This window comes from Condylostylus longicornis, unplaced genomic scaffold, assembly GCF_029603195.1.
Source record: "Condylostylus longicornis isolate FDR11 unplaced genomic scaffold, ASM2960319v2 ptg000026l, whole genome shotgun sequence".
NCBI classification, from domain to species: domain Eukaryota; kingdom Metazoa; phylum Arthropoda; class Insecta; order Diptera; family Dolichopodidae; genus Condylostylus; species Condylostylus longicornis.
In genome coordinates, this window is record NW_026577995.1 from 3,641,782 (window position 1) to 3,660,455 (window position 18,674).

Genomic DNA, 18,674 nt, shown 5'->3' on the forward strand with positions numbered 1-18,674 from the left:
TTATTATTTCATTTAAAATTCCAAGCTACCGAATATTATTTACTTGAGAACTACTTCTATAAGGAAAAATGTGGAAGAAAAGTCAGCGAACGATTTTGACTCATCATTAAAATTGTCATGCTTTCCATTTTGTGTTCCAATTGAAGGTTCTAAAGCAACTTTTTTGTTGATTTTCTTCACTTTTTTTTGTTAGTTCTAAAATTTTTAATTCACAGGCTTGCACTATATATAATATACTACATAGATAGTATCTATCAGATCTTAAGTAAATAAAACTAAAGTTCAATTAAAACAGCAAAAAAAAAATAAAAATTCAACGGAAATCTATATAATTATGTAAACCGTTATAAAAGTAATAATGAAATAGCAGTAAAAAAAAAAAATAAAAACTGTAAAATATAAAAATAATTTTAAAAGAATAAAAATTTCATCCAAAAAATTTGGACATTCTTTGTATAGGTACAAAAAATTTTTTTTTTTAGTTTAAAAGCAGTTGAATGAATCAACTGAATTGTCTTAATAAAATATTTAAGAGCAAAAAGAAAAAACAAAATGTACACGAAATTATTTTTGTCCAGAAGCCAAGTTAAAATCAATTTTAATGGCAATTTTGAATTTCAAGTGCGACTCTTCTAAATTTTATGCCGGCTATAACATTATTAAAATTTTCTTAATTTCATCGTCATCATGTCATCATTATCACTATCATCATCGAAGATTTCCAATTCCAACGCGCACACACACACTATTAAAAATTTTTTTCCCTTCAGAATTTGTTCTTTAATTTTTTTTTATGAAAATCTTAAATTTTATCTTGTTTTTTTCTGCACATTGACAGGTTCAGGTCAAGAAATCTAATTCCGATGATATTTTAATTTTTTATTCCTTCTACTACAAATTCCTATATACAAATTTAAGCTTTAATTTACCATGATCAGCAGCAATTTAATTGATTGAGAATAAAAGAGAAAAAGACGATTAAGTGACAAGTACGTATGTAGTGATGTCAATATGATATGAGAATTCTAAGAATTTACACACTTAAAAATGTAGGTTAATGATTTTATGGACAAATTTTTCTATTCTTATTATTGGCATTATATTTTATGTACATAATCACTAAAATGTTAAATTAAACAAAATTACTTTTTGAATTTGAATTTCAAAAAAAAACAAATTTAAAGCTAAAAAATTTATGTATATATGTATACGAGTATGCATGTATAAGTAGCTATGTATGTAATTTTTTGTAAATTTATTTATTTATAATAATCGTGTAATAACAAGTAAAATTTCATGCCTATAATAATGAGGTTTTATGTCTTTCAACTTTGCAATTTTAAATTAGCACAATCTTTCTAATTTCGCTTCCACCGTTAGTTGGTTACCCCAATTAGCAAAAATGTGCCGTTTTACTATCACTACATAGTGATCGCAGGGCCATCATTGAGCGTAAGATTGAGCGTTGGGTGAATCTGTCTAAATCCCTGATACTAATCTTCGATATCACGTCTAGTCCCGTCACAAATGCTCTACCTCACCACTCTGGCCCCGCCCAAATACGGACAACACAGAAATAGTGTAAAATAGTCTTCTTCTTGTCCATTTCCCGGCAACTGCAAAACGTGCTGTTGAATTCCAGTCTAGTCGCATGCTTTTAACATCCCTCAACGGTCAATGTCCCGTGGAGACTGCTGTGAGGCAGGCAAGAGCCCTCATCGAAAGAAGGCCATCCGATTTTCTACATATATATATATATATACATTTTCAATAAGTTGTTGCAAACAAAAACCCGTTCCGACACGGAAATGTAAAATTCTTTTCTTGCAATCTTCCTCGTATAGTACATAGTCTCATATTCAAATTTATTTCAGTTTTTATAGTGTTAGAAAGCATTAGGAGACTATTTAATAATTAACATATGTACCATCATTTCATGTAGGTTTTAACACATTTTCAGTCATCATTCTTGAACCTGTAACAAATTTTTCCAATATCTCCTTGGAATTTACTTTCATTTTGGAGCTTTAATACCTTCTCTCTTTTGTACAATGAGTATAGTTTTTCAATTCCGAATTTTACTGACAATTTAAAATATTGTCTTTATATCATAAAATAACAGTTATATTCGTAACATAGAGTGCAAATACCATTTTTCTCCGAAATTATTTTTAATAACATATTACTGTTTCATTGTAGGAACAATAGTGATCAAAATGAAATTAAAATAGTAGCTTTAAATGACGACCGCTATAGGGTTAAATTATTTAATTTTACAAAGAAAATAAATTTTTCCTTAAATTCCCAATTATTTCAAAACAATAGTTTCCTAAATATAATAAGTAATTAAAATTTTTTATATAATTTCCTCAATATTCTTAATCTTTTTATAAAAACAAATTGTGATCTTTGAACAAAATAACCTTCACTCAAACAAACAACCTTCACTTCATTTAATACCATATTTTAATAATAATATTTTTTACAAAAACCCCAATGTAATAATCCTTAAATTCCAATTACTATGCGATTTAATGATCAAAATGAATTTCTATACGTATAACAAATTCATTATTACACGGTAGCTAATTCTAATATAATAAAATAAAAATCAAGCATATTTATTATATAATGTAAGTATGTAAGTATATTTATATTTATATTTTATAGATGAGAAAACTTAAATGGACAAACAATTATGACCGTTACTTAATATACTATTGTATATGTACTATATATAAGTACGTACAACTAACCGGACTTATTATCCATTATAATACTTAATTTATCATCAAAAAGAAAATAATAATTAATCAATGTACTTTTCTTTTGCAAGAGCACCATTAAAAATTTTCATTCACTATACCAAAAAACAATAAGAAGAAAAGAGAAGAGAAACAAGAAAATCTCCCACCTGAATTTTTCTAGACGATGCAATATAACTGTAAAAATTTTCTTTAATAAAAATTTTATTATTTTTTATGTCTGTTTTACGTTATAGGACTTTCAGACCAACACAAAAAAAATAAATAGATAAATAAAAATTTAAGAAAAAAAAAATAATTAATGTTGGGCGCCGCTCTTTTTCACGGATTTTAATCTAAGTAATCGTTTATAAAATATTATTCTATGATTTTAAGTAAATGAATGTATGTATATATATGTATTAAGAATTTAACAGTCTGTGAAAGAATATTGCGCAAAATTATCTTAAAGGATAGACATAGCGATGGGGCAACTATGAATTATGCATATGAATAAGAACTTTTTTTGATAATTAACAATGCAATAAAAGGGAGAGATTTTCGAGAGTGTATAAATACGAGTAGTAGAATGAAAATTGTGAATATTAAGAAAGAGAATATTGACTTAAATTATTGAGAATTTATATAGGAATGAATTCTGACTAAGATTTCTAAGAGTTCAACATATTTTATTTCATTTTTCAAAGGGCCTTATAAATTTTTATTTCTTATATTTCTAAAAGTAATTCTTTAGGATTACTAAGTAAGTTTAATTGTAGGACTTCTGTTGTTGAAATTCAAGTTACATTGTTAAAAAAATTCAATTCCTTATTTCAAAATGAGAAAATGCCTGACAAAAATAAAGTATAAAAATGTTTTGGCAGCAACTTCGACCTGACAAAAATGTATTCAAAAATTCTCTCTTGCAATATATTGTTATTTTTTTGACAGACTGACGATCTTTATAGATAAATCAAGAAAAATTTTGACGCATTTATAATAATTTTCTTTGTGTCATTTTCTTTGTTGACAACAATGTCACACTCCTTTTTGACAGACCTGACAGTAAGAGTAGCTGAATTAAGAATAAAATCTCAAATAAAATTCATTTCTAAAATATTTTAAATAAATTTTTTTTTATTCTAAGATTCGGAAAAATAATTCGGAATTTACCGTGACTTCATTGCAGTCATACTTACATAATGTTTACACAGTCCAGAAATTACAATTCATTAGCTGATTTATACATATTGCAATTTAAAAGTCAGAGGTAATTTTAGAATTTATGTACCAAAAACTATCACAACTTTTATGAATTCTACAAATCTGTTATAATTCCTACATAAATTTAATTTCATTTTTAATGACAATGTAAAATGGCTGTAGTTTTAAAATTAATTCCAATACAACCACTGCACTTTCATGATAGCGTGACTATTTTTAAGTATTCTATTTTAATATACATAAAATAAATTTTTTGTTAAAAGCCAAATTTCATTGATTTTGACGCCACCTACATATTATTCAATTTAATGTACATTAAATTTCGCAATTTAAAAGAAAAAAAACTCTCACATCATGAATAAAAATTTAAAATAAGATTGCATCTTCCATATCATTTGAAAATTATTTCGTATTTATTTATTTATTAAGTTTTGATGTGAAAAATTTAATTATCTTATGTTTTTAATAGCCATAAAATAACGGTGTTATTTTATCACATAGTAAATAAATAAAAATTCCTTTTAAATAATAGAATTGAATTTTTAACGCCTCTCACATCATTTAATAATATTATACTTACTACCAAAAGAATCGAAATGAATGAATGAAGCGATTTAATCGGAAATTATTATCGAAAATTCATTTTATATAAAAATGAAAATATAATTTCTTTGTTTGTTCTTCCTTATTTTTTCATTATTATTTTTAAATCAAAACAGTAAAGAACAAAACCGTAAATCTCATAATTGGTGCCCTCAAAGCATTTAAAGAATCCAGTGTTTCGAAAAAAAAAAAAATGAACTACCACCATAAACAGGTGTTGTTCTTCTTTTCATTCTTTGTTCACAAAAGAAAAGGGGACTTAATTTTTCTCATTCCATTGCGATTATCAGCAGTAGGATTGTTTTTTTTTTAAAGATTATAAGCAATTATATCTTCCCATTTTTCTGACACTTTAAGAAATTAACTAAAAAAAGAACAATCCAAAAAAAACAAAGTTTAATTCTTTTTTTGATTTTTAAGTACGATGGCAAATGAATGAATGGGTGCGTTAAAAGATTTTTAATTTTAATTAGATAAATATTCGCCACCACTTGGTAGTTTTCTCTCGCTCGCTCCCACTTTTGTTCTTTCTGTTTCTCTTTGTATAATTTTTAACTAAGTTGAACAAATTTTAAACGGCTATACACACTTTATTATTTATTATCCATTAAAATCATAAACATACTGGCATGTTAAATATACAAAAAAAAAAAAAAAAATCATAACGCCACCATACTGAGAAAAACCTAAACATTTTGAATTGAAAAATTGGGTCAAATTTTTTTTTGTCTGTTTTTATTTCTCCGAACAGTAAAAGTTTGTAATCTACTAATCAAATATCTGTTAAAAAAGAATGTAGAGAAAAAAAAACCTTGAATTTAATCTTATAAAAAATAATTGTTGGGGTCACATTAAATTTTGATTGACATGTTGTTAATAATAGATTAAAAGTTTTCTAAAAAAAAAAATTCTTCAATTTTTTTTTTCGTTCTTCAAAAATTTTGAAGTTGTATTTTTTATAAGATCAAGTTTGAGTTAAAGGAGGACAAAAAATATGGGCAAATTTAACAAAATTCTTATTGTTTACTTACCTAGCTCCTACAGTTCTAAACTGCTACCGCAGATATTTAGAAAATGTAGCTACATTCACTTCGTTTAATAAATCCAATATAAAAAAAACTACCGAAATAAGTGTGCGTAGCTCTTATCTTCTTCTTATCTATAAGCAACAATAAAGATTTATAAACGCAGCACTGCAAAACAATAACTTGAAAACGCAATTATGCAAAAAAAAAAAAAATAAGGTATCATGAATATGCAATATATTTTTAACTATTCTATAAAATCTAAATATAGTTCATATATGATTTATCTGGGCTACTCCTACTTATTTTATCTATATTACGAATTAGCCATGTTTTCGATTATGAATATAGCACAGTTTTCACTATATATCGCGATATGCTGCGCGTTTTTGAAAAGAACTAATAATATGCGCTGAAAGTTCTATACCCTTGGGGTGTTGTTTGCCTTAAAAACAGGCGGTTTGGTTCTTTGATTGATCAACGTAGCCGGTGTATGCATTCCACCATATCCCAATTAGCAAAAATGTACAGTTTTGCTACCACTGCTCTATGATCACCACACCATCTATCTAAATCCCTGAAGCCAATCTTCGATATCTAGTCAAAATCCGTCAAGCTTGCTCTGCCTCACGTGACCAGGCTTCTCCCGCCTATAACCGGACACAGAGATGGTGAAGAATAGACTCCTTTTTGTTCATTTCCCGGCAGCTGCAACAGTGTTGTATTAAAGAATAATCCTAGCAAGGTCGCATTCTCCCCCAAGTTCCAGTGTCCCGCATATACTGCCAATACCAGCGACGTTACTGCCTACAACAGAGAGACCCCCCAAGATTTCGCTTTTGAGTATAGCTAAAACTTCCGCCTAAAAGACACTCAACTCGTTATGATTCAGATACCCTACGTGTCAAGAAAAAAACTTTATAACCTACTGGAGCCAGCGAAAGCTTGCAGGTAATAAAAGCAATATTACAATTTTATAGATAATCTCTAAGGTTGACTATAAAAATACCTTCTCTGAAATAAACCAATATTTCCTAATAAGTGCCCAAATATCTGAAAACCATAAAAAGTCGTGCGACGGTAAATGTAACACTGCTGTCAGCACTAAAAGTCATCATGCAATATTCACATGTACATACATAAAAATTAGCGTTTTTTTGTGCCAATGTTTTCTTCATTAAATTTATGTTCTTTTTTTTTTGTTTTTTACTTTGGTTCATAAGCAAACTATGGACAATTTTTTGTTTCTTACAGCAGCAATTCTAGATTAATTATCTGTCTAAGAGACTTTCGAATCATATGTATACAAAAAAAAAGGGAATACGGCGTAATCAGTTCATAAACCTATAAAAATATTTTGAAGAACAAAGAAAACACTGCTCAGTTTCCGTTATTTCAATCAATTTCCAATCATATTTTTTTCAATCTATTTAAAAAAAAAAATAAATTACTCCAATAAATGCAAAGCACAAAAAAGAAACTTTCCTGTTATTAAAGAAGAATCTCAATTAATTAGACAATCTTGGCACATCCATGGACTAGATACTGTTAATATCTTAGTTTTTTTTACTGTTAGTTAAATTTTTTTTTTCTGAAATTTCGCCACCTTTTTAAAAAGAATTCCAAAATATTTAATTTACAAACAATGCCCTAAAGCCAATTTCTAAATTTAATATTTCTCATAAGTTGTAAAAATCCGAATTAACAAAAACTTAATTGAATTTTCTTCTAAATGATATTTGCGTTTTAAATAATCTTAAGGCTCATCATGCGATAAAATATTTTTTTTATTTTACATATTTACCAGTTGAACAAGCTTCGATAATACTTGGAAAGAGTAGTGCACCTTTGAGTTATTAATGAACTTTACAGTTGATTGCGAACTTATGAAATATTATCTCTCTTCATTACTTAATTACCTCGTCTATACGTTTCATTTAATTAATCTTAAAGCGTTAATAGTTATTTAAAACCTGTGCCAATATCAGCACAATTTTTAATATTAAAGTCATTTAAATACTGGGGTTTATTCTGACAGTCACTTAAAATATAACAAAAAACTTAATTGAATATCTTACAAAATTTATCACTTTAAACCTAAAGTCGGATGACTTGACAGTCACGTAGTGAAATTTTGTACTAATTTTTCTAATGGTGAAATTGTGTTATTCTTAAAATTTAAGAGAGTGAGTTTAAGTAGAAAAATATGACATTTTATGTAACAATGTGAAATTGGAGTGACATTTTGTGCAAATGAGACGATCGACTGGAATAAGACTATTTATTACTATCTAGACACTATTTTTTTTCAAGTGAATCATGAGAAATTTTTTTTAAACACACAAATAATTATTAATTTTAAATTAATATCTTAAATAAATTACTTTTATTAATAATAATTAAAATTTTGATTTATTTTTATAATTTTAGATCAGCTAACTTTCATCGTAATACTCATATATGTGAACTTTCTCAAATGGATCGTATAACATTAGCAGGATCAAATGCTTTTCAATTACATGATGGTGTTGATTATCTTGAAAATAATTGTGCCGATGAACCAAATAAACTATGTGAATTCAAACGTTTATCTGGACGTATATTAAAAACAGTTGATTCAGTATATCAAGATGTTTCAAGTATTGATGAATGTCGTGATTTATGTTTAAATTCAGCTTATAGGTATGTATAAGAATTTTTGTATATAAACTATAGTAAAAAATATAAAATTGAATAAATTTTCGGGAAAATATACGAAAAAAATTTTTTAATATAGTTTGTAGTACAGGGATGTGCATATAGCTTGCAAAACAGGGAGCCAGTGAATTATAAATGTAGGGGTTGTATATTTGGTGTTAGATAACTAAGCTAAAATTAAAATTGAAATAGCTAAACACGAACTTTTTCGATAACTACCCAAGTACTACCTAAAAATAGAATAAAATTTCAGTTTTTTACATTCGATATACAGTGTGCAGATATACAGTTTTGTGCAGATATTCAGTACATAGTGATGATGTACAGCTTATGTACACATAAAAATTAATTTTATGTTATTAATGTCCACATTTCCAACTTAATTGATTGACCTCGTCTACAAGTCCTGTATGAACAGTTACTAAAATAGTTTTATTCTCACAAGGGGTAGCCGACAAATCAATCAAATTTTTTCTGTTGCATTTTAGCTACGCCTTTCCTATGTTGTATGTGACAAAGCTTCCCCATACACAATGAGTAATATAGAGGTATACAAGTATGTTTTTTCAGTGTTAATTTGGGCAGAATTTTCCTTACCCTCCGACTTCTCCTGTGAAGTGTATTACCAACATCATTTACACATATTTAATTTTCATTTGGAATTACTCTCATATTTGTTACTCTCATGTTAAATAGCATGCTGTTTTTAAAATAATAAAATCATTAAAATAAAATGTCTATATTAAGTAAAATTTAAAATTTATTAACAAAGAAAATATTCCAATCCAAAAATTCAATTAATTTTTAATTACTTAGAAAAGCATAAGTGCTAAAAAACAGATTAGCAAATTTTTTATAATCTCGTTTTTTTAATTTTTTTTTCTTATTTTAAAATTTCTTAATTATAATCCCAAAGGGAAGATTATTTTTTTATCTTTATTTTTATTAAAATTTTTAAAAAATTTTATTTAATTTTTATTACCACTTTAAGTGGATTCGTTTTACTGATTAAATACAAAATTATTTGATCACGTCTTGTAAAGCGACGGTTCTTGAATTTTTCGAATACAAACCAATGAAAGTGAAAAATTATGAAAAAAAAAAAAATATTGGAATTCAAATGAAATCTTAAAATTTTTGGAAAAATTTTAGTGGATTCTTGTATTCGTTCCATTCAAGATCCATTAATTCCAAGGAGAATCCATTCATACATAACTTCTTTAATGATTTTTCGCTAAAAGAACCTGATTACCTAAAATGTACGTTTGACGATTTTAGTAACTGTTCCGGTAGTAAATTTAGTAAACACGTGAACGTTTTATTTACAAAAATTTTCGAAGTTCTTTATACAAAAGTAATTTTTTGTTCATCATTTGTAAAGATAATCGAAAATATGTAAAGGATTAGACAAATGATATTAAAATTAGAAACGACCTGAAAAAAACGAAAATAGGAAGAGCTGACCGTGTCATACCCGTTCGAATGAATGATATTTTAAGTGCTGTTTCTTAATTGCCACACACTTTTCACACTCTTGTTTTTGGTTTTTTATTCAATTACACAAAATTTCAGCCCTGTAATTTCGATAAATAAGAGCAAACGACTTTCGAAATTGTATGGTAGCTATCAGCACAAGTCAAGAAATTCCAACTAGAATTATATTTTATTAAATATAATAACATTACTAAAATACTTGCTTTTGCGAAATTTCGACATTATAGCTTCACTTATTTCTGAGATATAGCCAAATAAATCTTAAAGTTATTTTGCACAATTAACCGAACAACTGTCTCGAATTCTAAATGGGGTTTCTAAATCATTTACTATTATGAATCATTATATAGTTTTTAAGTTATCGTTGACAGACGGATAGATATGATTAAATTGACTCAGAATTCGACTCTGATTAAATATCTACACTAATTTCTATATCTCTTTCAAAATTTTCAGAAAAAAAAAATTTGAAATATGGGGCATTCGCTCCTTTTATACTCACATCTCATTTAAATTTTAATTATCCCCATATTAAATTTTATGCAAGCACTTCTCAAGCATAAAATTTACATGAATTTTCCATAAACAAACAGGGTTATAATTAGAAAACTGACACAAAAACGTTCCATTCATAAATATGAAGATTTATTAAATAAATGGTTTGTGTAATACTTGTACAATTTATATAAATTTTAATTACAATATACAATTTAGAATTTAATTTTGAATGCAGAATGAAATTGAGACAGAACGTCCACCTCAATAATGATGAATGAAAATACTCTTATGTAAATATTTCATCAAAATAAATCACCTATTCAATTACAAATCTATAAAAGTTAATTAGAAAAATGAAAGAAGGCAGGCGATAACCTTTATAAATGTACATTTTTGTATATTAAGAAAATTTTTTTTAAATAAACTCATATTTTACAAAACAAGTACCTTAAAACACACTTATAGACACCTTAAAACCATCCCATACATTCCACCTTAAACAAAAAAAAAATGCAATTAATTTTTTTGTTTTTTACAAATTTCCATTTTCCTCTTCGAATCTTCATGCATTCCTTTCATAAACTTTTTTGTAAAGATCACACAATATTCTCTTCTTCCTTCCTTCATTTCGATAAAATCAAATTTAAAAATTTAAGAAAAAAAAATCATTAAGTCATTCAAAAAAAATTTTTTTATGGGACATTGGAGAAAACCTTCTATAATTACTTTTTAAAGAGCATACAACATGGTAAAACCAAAACCAAACTGTAAGACACAAGAAAAAAAAACGAAATTCTTTTCAATCTGTCATAATTTTTATGCTTCATTTATTCTCCATTTTTTTTTTGTCCATACTTTTTTTATGCATTTTTTCATTAATTTTTTATTTTGGAAAATAATAAAAAAAAATTATTTAAATGCATTTTTTTTTGTTTTTTTTTTTTCATTAATTCTGCAATTCATTCTTTGAAAACTTTTTGGACATTTTTGACTTCTTAAGAAGATTATATAAACTTGACCTTAATGATGTCCAGAAAAAATGAAATTATCACAAAAAAATGAGGAAAAAATGTATGATGACCAAAATGTCTTCGTTATGGAGAAATGAAAATTAAAGTATAAACGTTTGTAAAACTAATGGCCTAAAATAAGAAAAAAAAAATCATATTTTGGCTGCTTATCTTTTTCGTATATATGGTTTTAAATCAATAACAGTTGACAGAATTAAAACGACGGTATGTAAAACAGTCCTTTTCCTACCGTACATTTGCAATGCTATCAGTTAAAATGTTTTTAACAATTAAGCCTCCAAATGGATATATAGAGAAGAGAGAATAAGCAACGTCTTTTTAATATTAGGAAAATTACATTCTTTAAAGCACACTAAGTAAAGCGACTCATAATTCAACAAATGTGCTTGCTCTCTTGCTATAATTTAACAAATGTGGCTTGCTAACTTAAAAATTATGTCTAATTAAAAAAAAATATCATCGCATTTAATTTGAGGATTCAAGTTCGTATGGAATCCCATGCGAACCAAACCTGTACTTATATTATGTCCTTGCTAAATTCTACCATTTCATACTAGTATTAATATTAAAAGATTAGCGCTTTGTTTCAGAACAATTTTTTATGCAAACTCAAAAAAGAGAGTGCAAAAATGAGGGAAATATATGTAGGTAATCGGCGTGAATCAGGAGTATTGAATGCCTTTTTGTAATAAAACATTTGTTAAAGGATAACTTTATATAAGTACAGTTCTCCCCGGTTAAATGCACCACGCTTAATTGATTTTCCCCTTTTATTGAACGAAAAACTAAGGCAACTTTAAATCCCTATTAAAATATACATGAATAACATCGTTTAATTGAGTCCCGTTTAATTGAACAACTCGCTTAAATGAATCTCTTTTTTTAGTATTACCTTATAAAAACTGTGAAAAATTCCCCTGTTTATTGACCTGATAATTTGTTTTTATTTTTGATATGAAATATTTATTTTTAATTTTTGTTATGTTATGTGATATAAAAACATTATGGTTTACATATTTTGAATTTGAATTCACAGTAACATTACTTAGATGGATTTAAAATGATGAAAAATTTAAGTTTTAAAATTTTGAAATAAAGAAAAATTTAAGTTTTTAAATTTTGAAATAAAAAAAAATTTGAGTTTTAGTATTTCATTAGTGTATCCCCTATTTTAAATATAGCTTTTTACCTAGGATATTTTGATAAGTATATGTAATAGGATATGCTTCCTATTGTTTTTATTAATTTTATGCAGTAGCAGGATCAAATTCGTTTTTGCGCCTGATCTTCAATAGCGAGTATTCGTTTTCATGCGTAAACGATTCAGTTAAAAAAATTCGTTTTATTGCACCAATTGTTCAATTAAACGGGATTTTTTTAATTGATTTACCCGCTTAATTGATACAAAAAGTGTGCAACTTTTCTCGGTTCAATTAACCGGGGAGAACTGTACATACAATCGTACTTGACTCTTACCCCAAAAAGAATTCATCGTAAATTTCTATAACGAAAATTACTGTTTAAGAGAAATTTTACGGCTACATTTGAAATTCTAATTGTGTAACCTAAAAGTTTAGTCAACAAATATCCCAAATTTTATTGAACACAAAATATTTACAACTAAGATTACAGTAATCGTACGTCAAAGAACCAAAATTTATGTTACACTGCAATTTATTCATATCCCGCGAACATGAGCACATTTACAAAACCTACAAATGAACGGACAGATTAAGTATAATTGGAACTGGAATAAAGTGTAAAATGCTCTTTATGAATAACAGCACGTGGAACAAATCTTAAACATAAAAACAACGAAAGTACTTAAAGTTCTTCAAAAATTATGTTATAATTTTTTTTTTAAATTAATCTTTAAAAATTTTACAAAATTATAAAATACAAAAAATTATAAAAATTACTTAAGGGTCTTCTCTTGATTTAAATATTTAAATACAAAACGCTTTAAAAATGAAATCACATTCGCTTTCCATTAGTTTCCATAATTCTTCGTCTATAGCACTTTAGATGTGTGTAAGTGCATGCATCTCTAATGAAGCGTGACTTCTTATTTTAAATTAAAAATAATTTGTACACGACTTTTGATATCGGCATATGAAAAAAATGAAATTTTTTTGGAAGAAACTTTAGTAATCTTATAGATTATACGAAATGCAGTTTATCTTTTGTACATTTCCTTTCAAAGTCAATAGCAAAACGCTCACAAATGTGAGCGTTGATTGAATATTGAGTGAATGCTCAAAAAATTTTCACAATAAAAAGTAATTTATCTTCTAAACAACCTAATTTGTGTATTTCTCTGGACAACCTAATTTGTGTAAACTGCAACATGAACTATACGTGCTGTCCGAAATTTTCTCGTAATAACTAATTCTTGTGATAGTCATCCGCTGCATTTGAAAGTACGATTTCGAACACGTTTTTATTGAGAGTATTAGAAAGTGGTTTGAATCCCACATTTTCTATTTTATATCAAAGATAAGAATTAAACGATTAATATTTTTACGATCAAATGCTAACTACCGAATTCCTACTATAATATTTGCAATAAATAACGAGCATTGACCTCACATACTCTCAGATTATTTATTAAATTCGTTATACTGGTTCTTAAAAATTTACTTCTCTCACTTATGAGCAAAAATATTTTAATAAATGAAATTGTTAAATAAATCGTACTCTCTTGCTACAACTTAAAAATAATTCCGAGAGTAAAAATGAAACAAAAAATTCCTTTTCTTTTAAATTACATAACATAGTAATTAACCAACAACACGACATTTTATTTAATTATTTTTACGGTCATAATTAATTTTTAATGCTAAAATTTACCATTTTTCCATTTTTCCATTTATATATATATATATATATAAATATATACTCGTATGTGTGTACTTCCTATTTTATTAATTCATTTTATTTTTTTAGATGCCATTCATATGATTTTGGTGATACTGGAGATATGGTATGCCGATTAAGTCATCATAGTCGTGCCACATTATCAGATATACAAGATCCATATTTAAATGTACCAGAAGCAGCAACATATGAACTATCATCATGCTATAATGTTTCAATTGAATGCCGTGGAAATGATATGGTTGCACGTATAAGAACATCAAAATTATTCAATGGTAAAGTATATGCAAAAGGTTCACCAAAGTCATGCTCAGTTGATGTAAAAAGCTCACTTGATTTTGAGTTACGCATGGGTTATTCAGATTTAGAGTGCAATGTCCGACAGAGTGGTAGTGGACGTTATATGAATGATGTTGTTATACAACATCATAATATGATTGTAACATCATCTGATTTAGGATTAGCTGTAACATGTCAATATGATTTAACAAATAAAACAGTTGCAAATGAATTTGATTTAGGTGTTACTGGTGAAATCGAACCAGCATTATCTGAAGAAGTAATTGTTGATTCACCAAATGTTATGATGAAAATAACATCACGTGATGGTAATGATATTATGCGTTCAGCTGAAGTTGGTGATCCATTAGCATTACGTTTTGAAATATTAGATATTGAATCACCATTTGAAATATTTGTACGTGAATTAGTTGCAATGGATGGTGGTGATAATGCTGAAATAACATTAATTGATTCAAACGGTTGCCCAACAGATCATTTTATTATGGGACCAATATATAAAAGTGAACAATCTGGAAAAATTTTATTATCACATTTTGATGCATTTAAATTTCCATCATCAGAAGTTGTACAATTTAGAGCATTAGTAACACCATGTATGCCAACATGTGAACCAGTACAATGTGATCAAGAAGATGGTAGTGGTGAATTAAAATCATTAATATCATTTGGAAGAAAGAAGAGATCTTTAAATGAAACTTCTTCAATTGGTACGTACATTACATATATATATATATATACATACAAAAACAGTGTCTTGTTATAATATTATTTATATTATATATTTTTGATGGTAATTGGAGATTTATTGAACCGTATCTAGAATAATATTTCCGTTGAATAAAAATTAAATATTCATGTTCTAGATTATAAGATTTCAATTTTTCTCTGCTCTTTTATAATTTTATTTCTTTATTCTTTATTTTTGTTGCAAAATTGGTTTTTTTAACAGGAGAAATTAGAGTAAAACGTACACCAATTACTGCAACAACATCAACAGGAACAGTTGCTGGATCAAATGCTAAAACCAACCACGATGATATGCTTTTAGTACAATCCATACAAATTACTGATAAATTTGGTTTCGATAAACACAAACAATCTAAGTCTGGTGCTAATGGTAGTAGTGAAACTGTATTCATGAGCAGCAATGATGGTCATGGTTTCTGTGTTAATGCAATTGGTAAGAATAAAACAAACGGTTTATTCTACTTTTTTAATTTTTTTCTCTTTTGGTTTTGGAATAATTTTTTTTTTTCTCTTAAATTGAAAAATGTTTTAAAATTTATTGAACCATTTTATAAGTGAATTCTGTTAGCATATCTTAGTAGGTATATAAGATACATACATGTGTATGTAGTTAGTAATTATAAGAATTAGAAAAATAAATAGACTTACCTTCATTTTATTTTTTGTCTATATAATAATAAGTAATAATAGTTATAAAATAATAGTAATGATATAAATAAAATAATATGGTGAAAATATTCTGACCGGGTACAATGACGTCGAAAAATTTTCTTTCCAAACTTGTTAACCAACGAAATGAACCAAAAACCAGGTAAAAACTAATAGGTGTAGTAATTATTATTATTTGTGCATGCAACAGTAAAAATATTTTAATTTAATTTTATAAAATTAATTTTTTTGTTTTTTTTTTTTGGTTTATTTGCATAAAATTTAATAATGCGTGATAAATTGTTTTTTAAGTTACAGAAATAATTTATTAATGAATTTTTTAATGTTAATAATTTTGGAATTTTCCCAATTTATACTACTTGTATATTTTAAAATATTTTTCGACATTTTATTAAAAGGTCAATAAAATTTGGATATTGTTCATTAATTTGAAATTACTCGAATTATTGAATTAAAAATTATCTGTTATAATTATTAAAAAATAATTCGGCATTAGAAATTTTAATTTTTAAATATTGAACAGAGATTTTAAAAGGTTAAATGATTTTTATATATGATATAAAAATACAAGAATTTGTGAATAAATTGAAAAAGACCCTTAATATTTTTTACCATATTCCGTTGGTTATATCTGGTATATGCCAATTTGGTTTTCCAAAAAACGCAATTTTAAACTTCCTTATAATAAATTATCTAAAGTTAAACAGCATACTTTTTTATAAGCAGCACAATTTTCATTGTTGGTTCATAATTATTGAAAGAAAGAAGAGATTCCCAAAAAAGCTGTTTATAGCTTAGCGCTTGTATATATTTAAATATAGAATTAACCATATAAACTATATTTAAATATACACACATATATTTAAATATAATTTATATGTTTAAAAGATGGCAATAAATATTCTAGGCGGCGTACAAGATAAAATTGATAGTGATAGGGAAAAATTGACCCTTAATATGCCTTGGTTTACTTGAAACCGCGATATTATGTGATATACAACAAATTATATTTCGGCATATTTTTTATGTTCGGATGCTATGGTATTTACCGTTTGCATTATGCATTTAAAGAAATTTGGTAGAGCTTGCAATTTTTGGAAATATTACAAATTTCGAGCGAGCAGTAACTTGGAAGGAAGTACAGATGGAAAAAAAATATTCTTCTACCGGAATAAAAATATTTATTAATATCTAAAAGTTGTTAAAGTTCTAGAATCATAGTCTAAAAGAGAAACGGCAACAAAAATTAGAAGAAGCGAACAACGGACAGCTGGATAGACTAAAACTAATAAGCTCTTAAAAAAAATTTTTTTTTCGGAAAAATGCTAAAAATTAAAAAATTTTTGATTATTATTAAGTACTTAGGGGAATAAATTAATTGCGACCCTTTCCATAACATTAAATGTTATTTACAAAAAAAAAGAAATAATTTTACGATAATTCCATAAAAACTTACGATAAACATTAAATACACATTTAAAGTATAAAATGATTTTCATACAAAATAATTTTATAATGAAAATAACAACTAAAATTATTAAAATTTTTAATTCTCAAAAATTTTTCTATTTTTAGGTTTAATTATTGCTAGTACAATCTTTTTATTAGCACAATTAGCTGTTATTGCAATATGGACTTATTTATATCAACGTCGACGCAAAAGTATCGATGCAAATGAAAGTTCAAGTTTTGGTAGTGGGAATGCATCAACAGCAGCTTTAGCAGCTGCAGCAGCAGCACATCATCATCATCATCATCATCATCATGCTAATTCTAGTAATTTATCAACATCATCAAATTTATCTGAACCATTAAGTAAACTATATGAAGGTGGATTTTCAAGTAGACATTCTCATCAATTTTAAAAATTATTAATGAAATTTTTTCTTTTTCCATTTTGTGAAAAATGAAAATTGATAAAGGGAAACAGAGAAAAGTAAAGAAAACAAAATACAAAAAAAGTAATTTAACAAAAATGTTTTTTTTTTTTACTTTTAAATAACAAAAAAAAAAAAACAAAATTGTTTGTTCAGTGTAATTTACGTAAAATTATTAGTTTTTTTTTCACATCATAAATAAAATTGAAAACTGTATTTAAAATGGAATAAAAAGCATTGAAAATTTAGTTAAGAAAATGCAAAAAACACAAACCATTCCTAATTGCAAAAATATCAGAATTTTAAATATTTTGTATACAAGATAATAATTAGCCTCAGGCCCATACAAACACATTATTCTTCGGCAATTTTAATTTTTTTTTTTTTTGTTCGACAAATTTTGTTCTTTTTTTATAGACCGTACTACAGAAAAAAAGAATCTCTGCAAATGCTTGTCTGCATGTTTTTTTTTTTCTAGTTTGTTTAAGCCTCAACTTCATAACATTTATCACAAAATGTTCGAATATTTACCACAAATTTTCATTAAAAGGCTTAAAATTACAAATTTTTGCAATCAAAATAAAGTTATTTATTTAAAAAAACAAGTTAAAATTGCCTATAATAAAAAAGTTCATTTAGAAAAATGTTGATTATTTCATAATTGACAGATTCCAAGAAATTTTTAAAAATTTAATTTGCATATTTGAAAAAAAAATGTGAATTTTTTCAAATATGCAAATTAAATTTTTAAGCAATTAAATAAATTTCCAATTAAATAATAAAATAAATTCGAAATTCTAGTGAACAATTAGAATCATCTTGGAGTAAAACCTTATACTTTCAAATTTTTTATTCCATTTTAATCAAATTTTATAAATTTAATTA

The 18,674-nt window shown here is 26.2% G+C and overlaps 1 protein-coding gene across 1 annotated transcript in view; it reads left to right on the forward strand.

The window, feature by feature from the left end:
• Window positions 1-17,777, forward strand: part of LOC129607110 (uncharacterized) — a 104,377-nt gene extending 86,600 nt beyond the window's left edge. Inside the window, exons 5-8 of the mRNA XM_055517846.1 lie at window positions 8,027-8,278; window positions 14,263-15,203; window positions 15,446-15,676; window positions 17,488-17,777. Of these exons, the coding sequence (XP_055373821.1) occupies window positions 8,027-8,278; window positions 14,263-15,203; window positions 15,446-15,676; window positions 17,488-17,777 (1,714 nt within the window). The remainder of the gene's footprint in view (window positions 1-8,026; window positions 8,279-14,262; window positions 15,204-15,445; window positions 15,677-17,487) is intronic.
• Window positions 17,778-18,674: the final 897 nt, after the last annotated feature.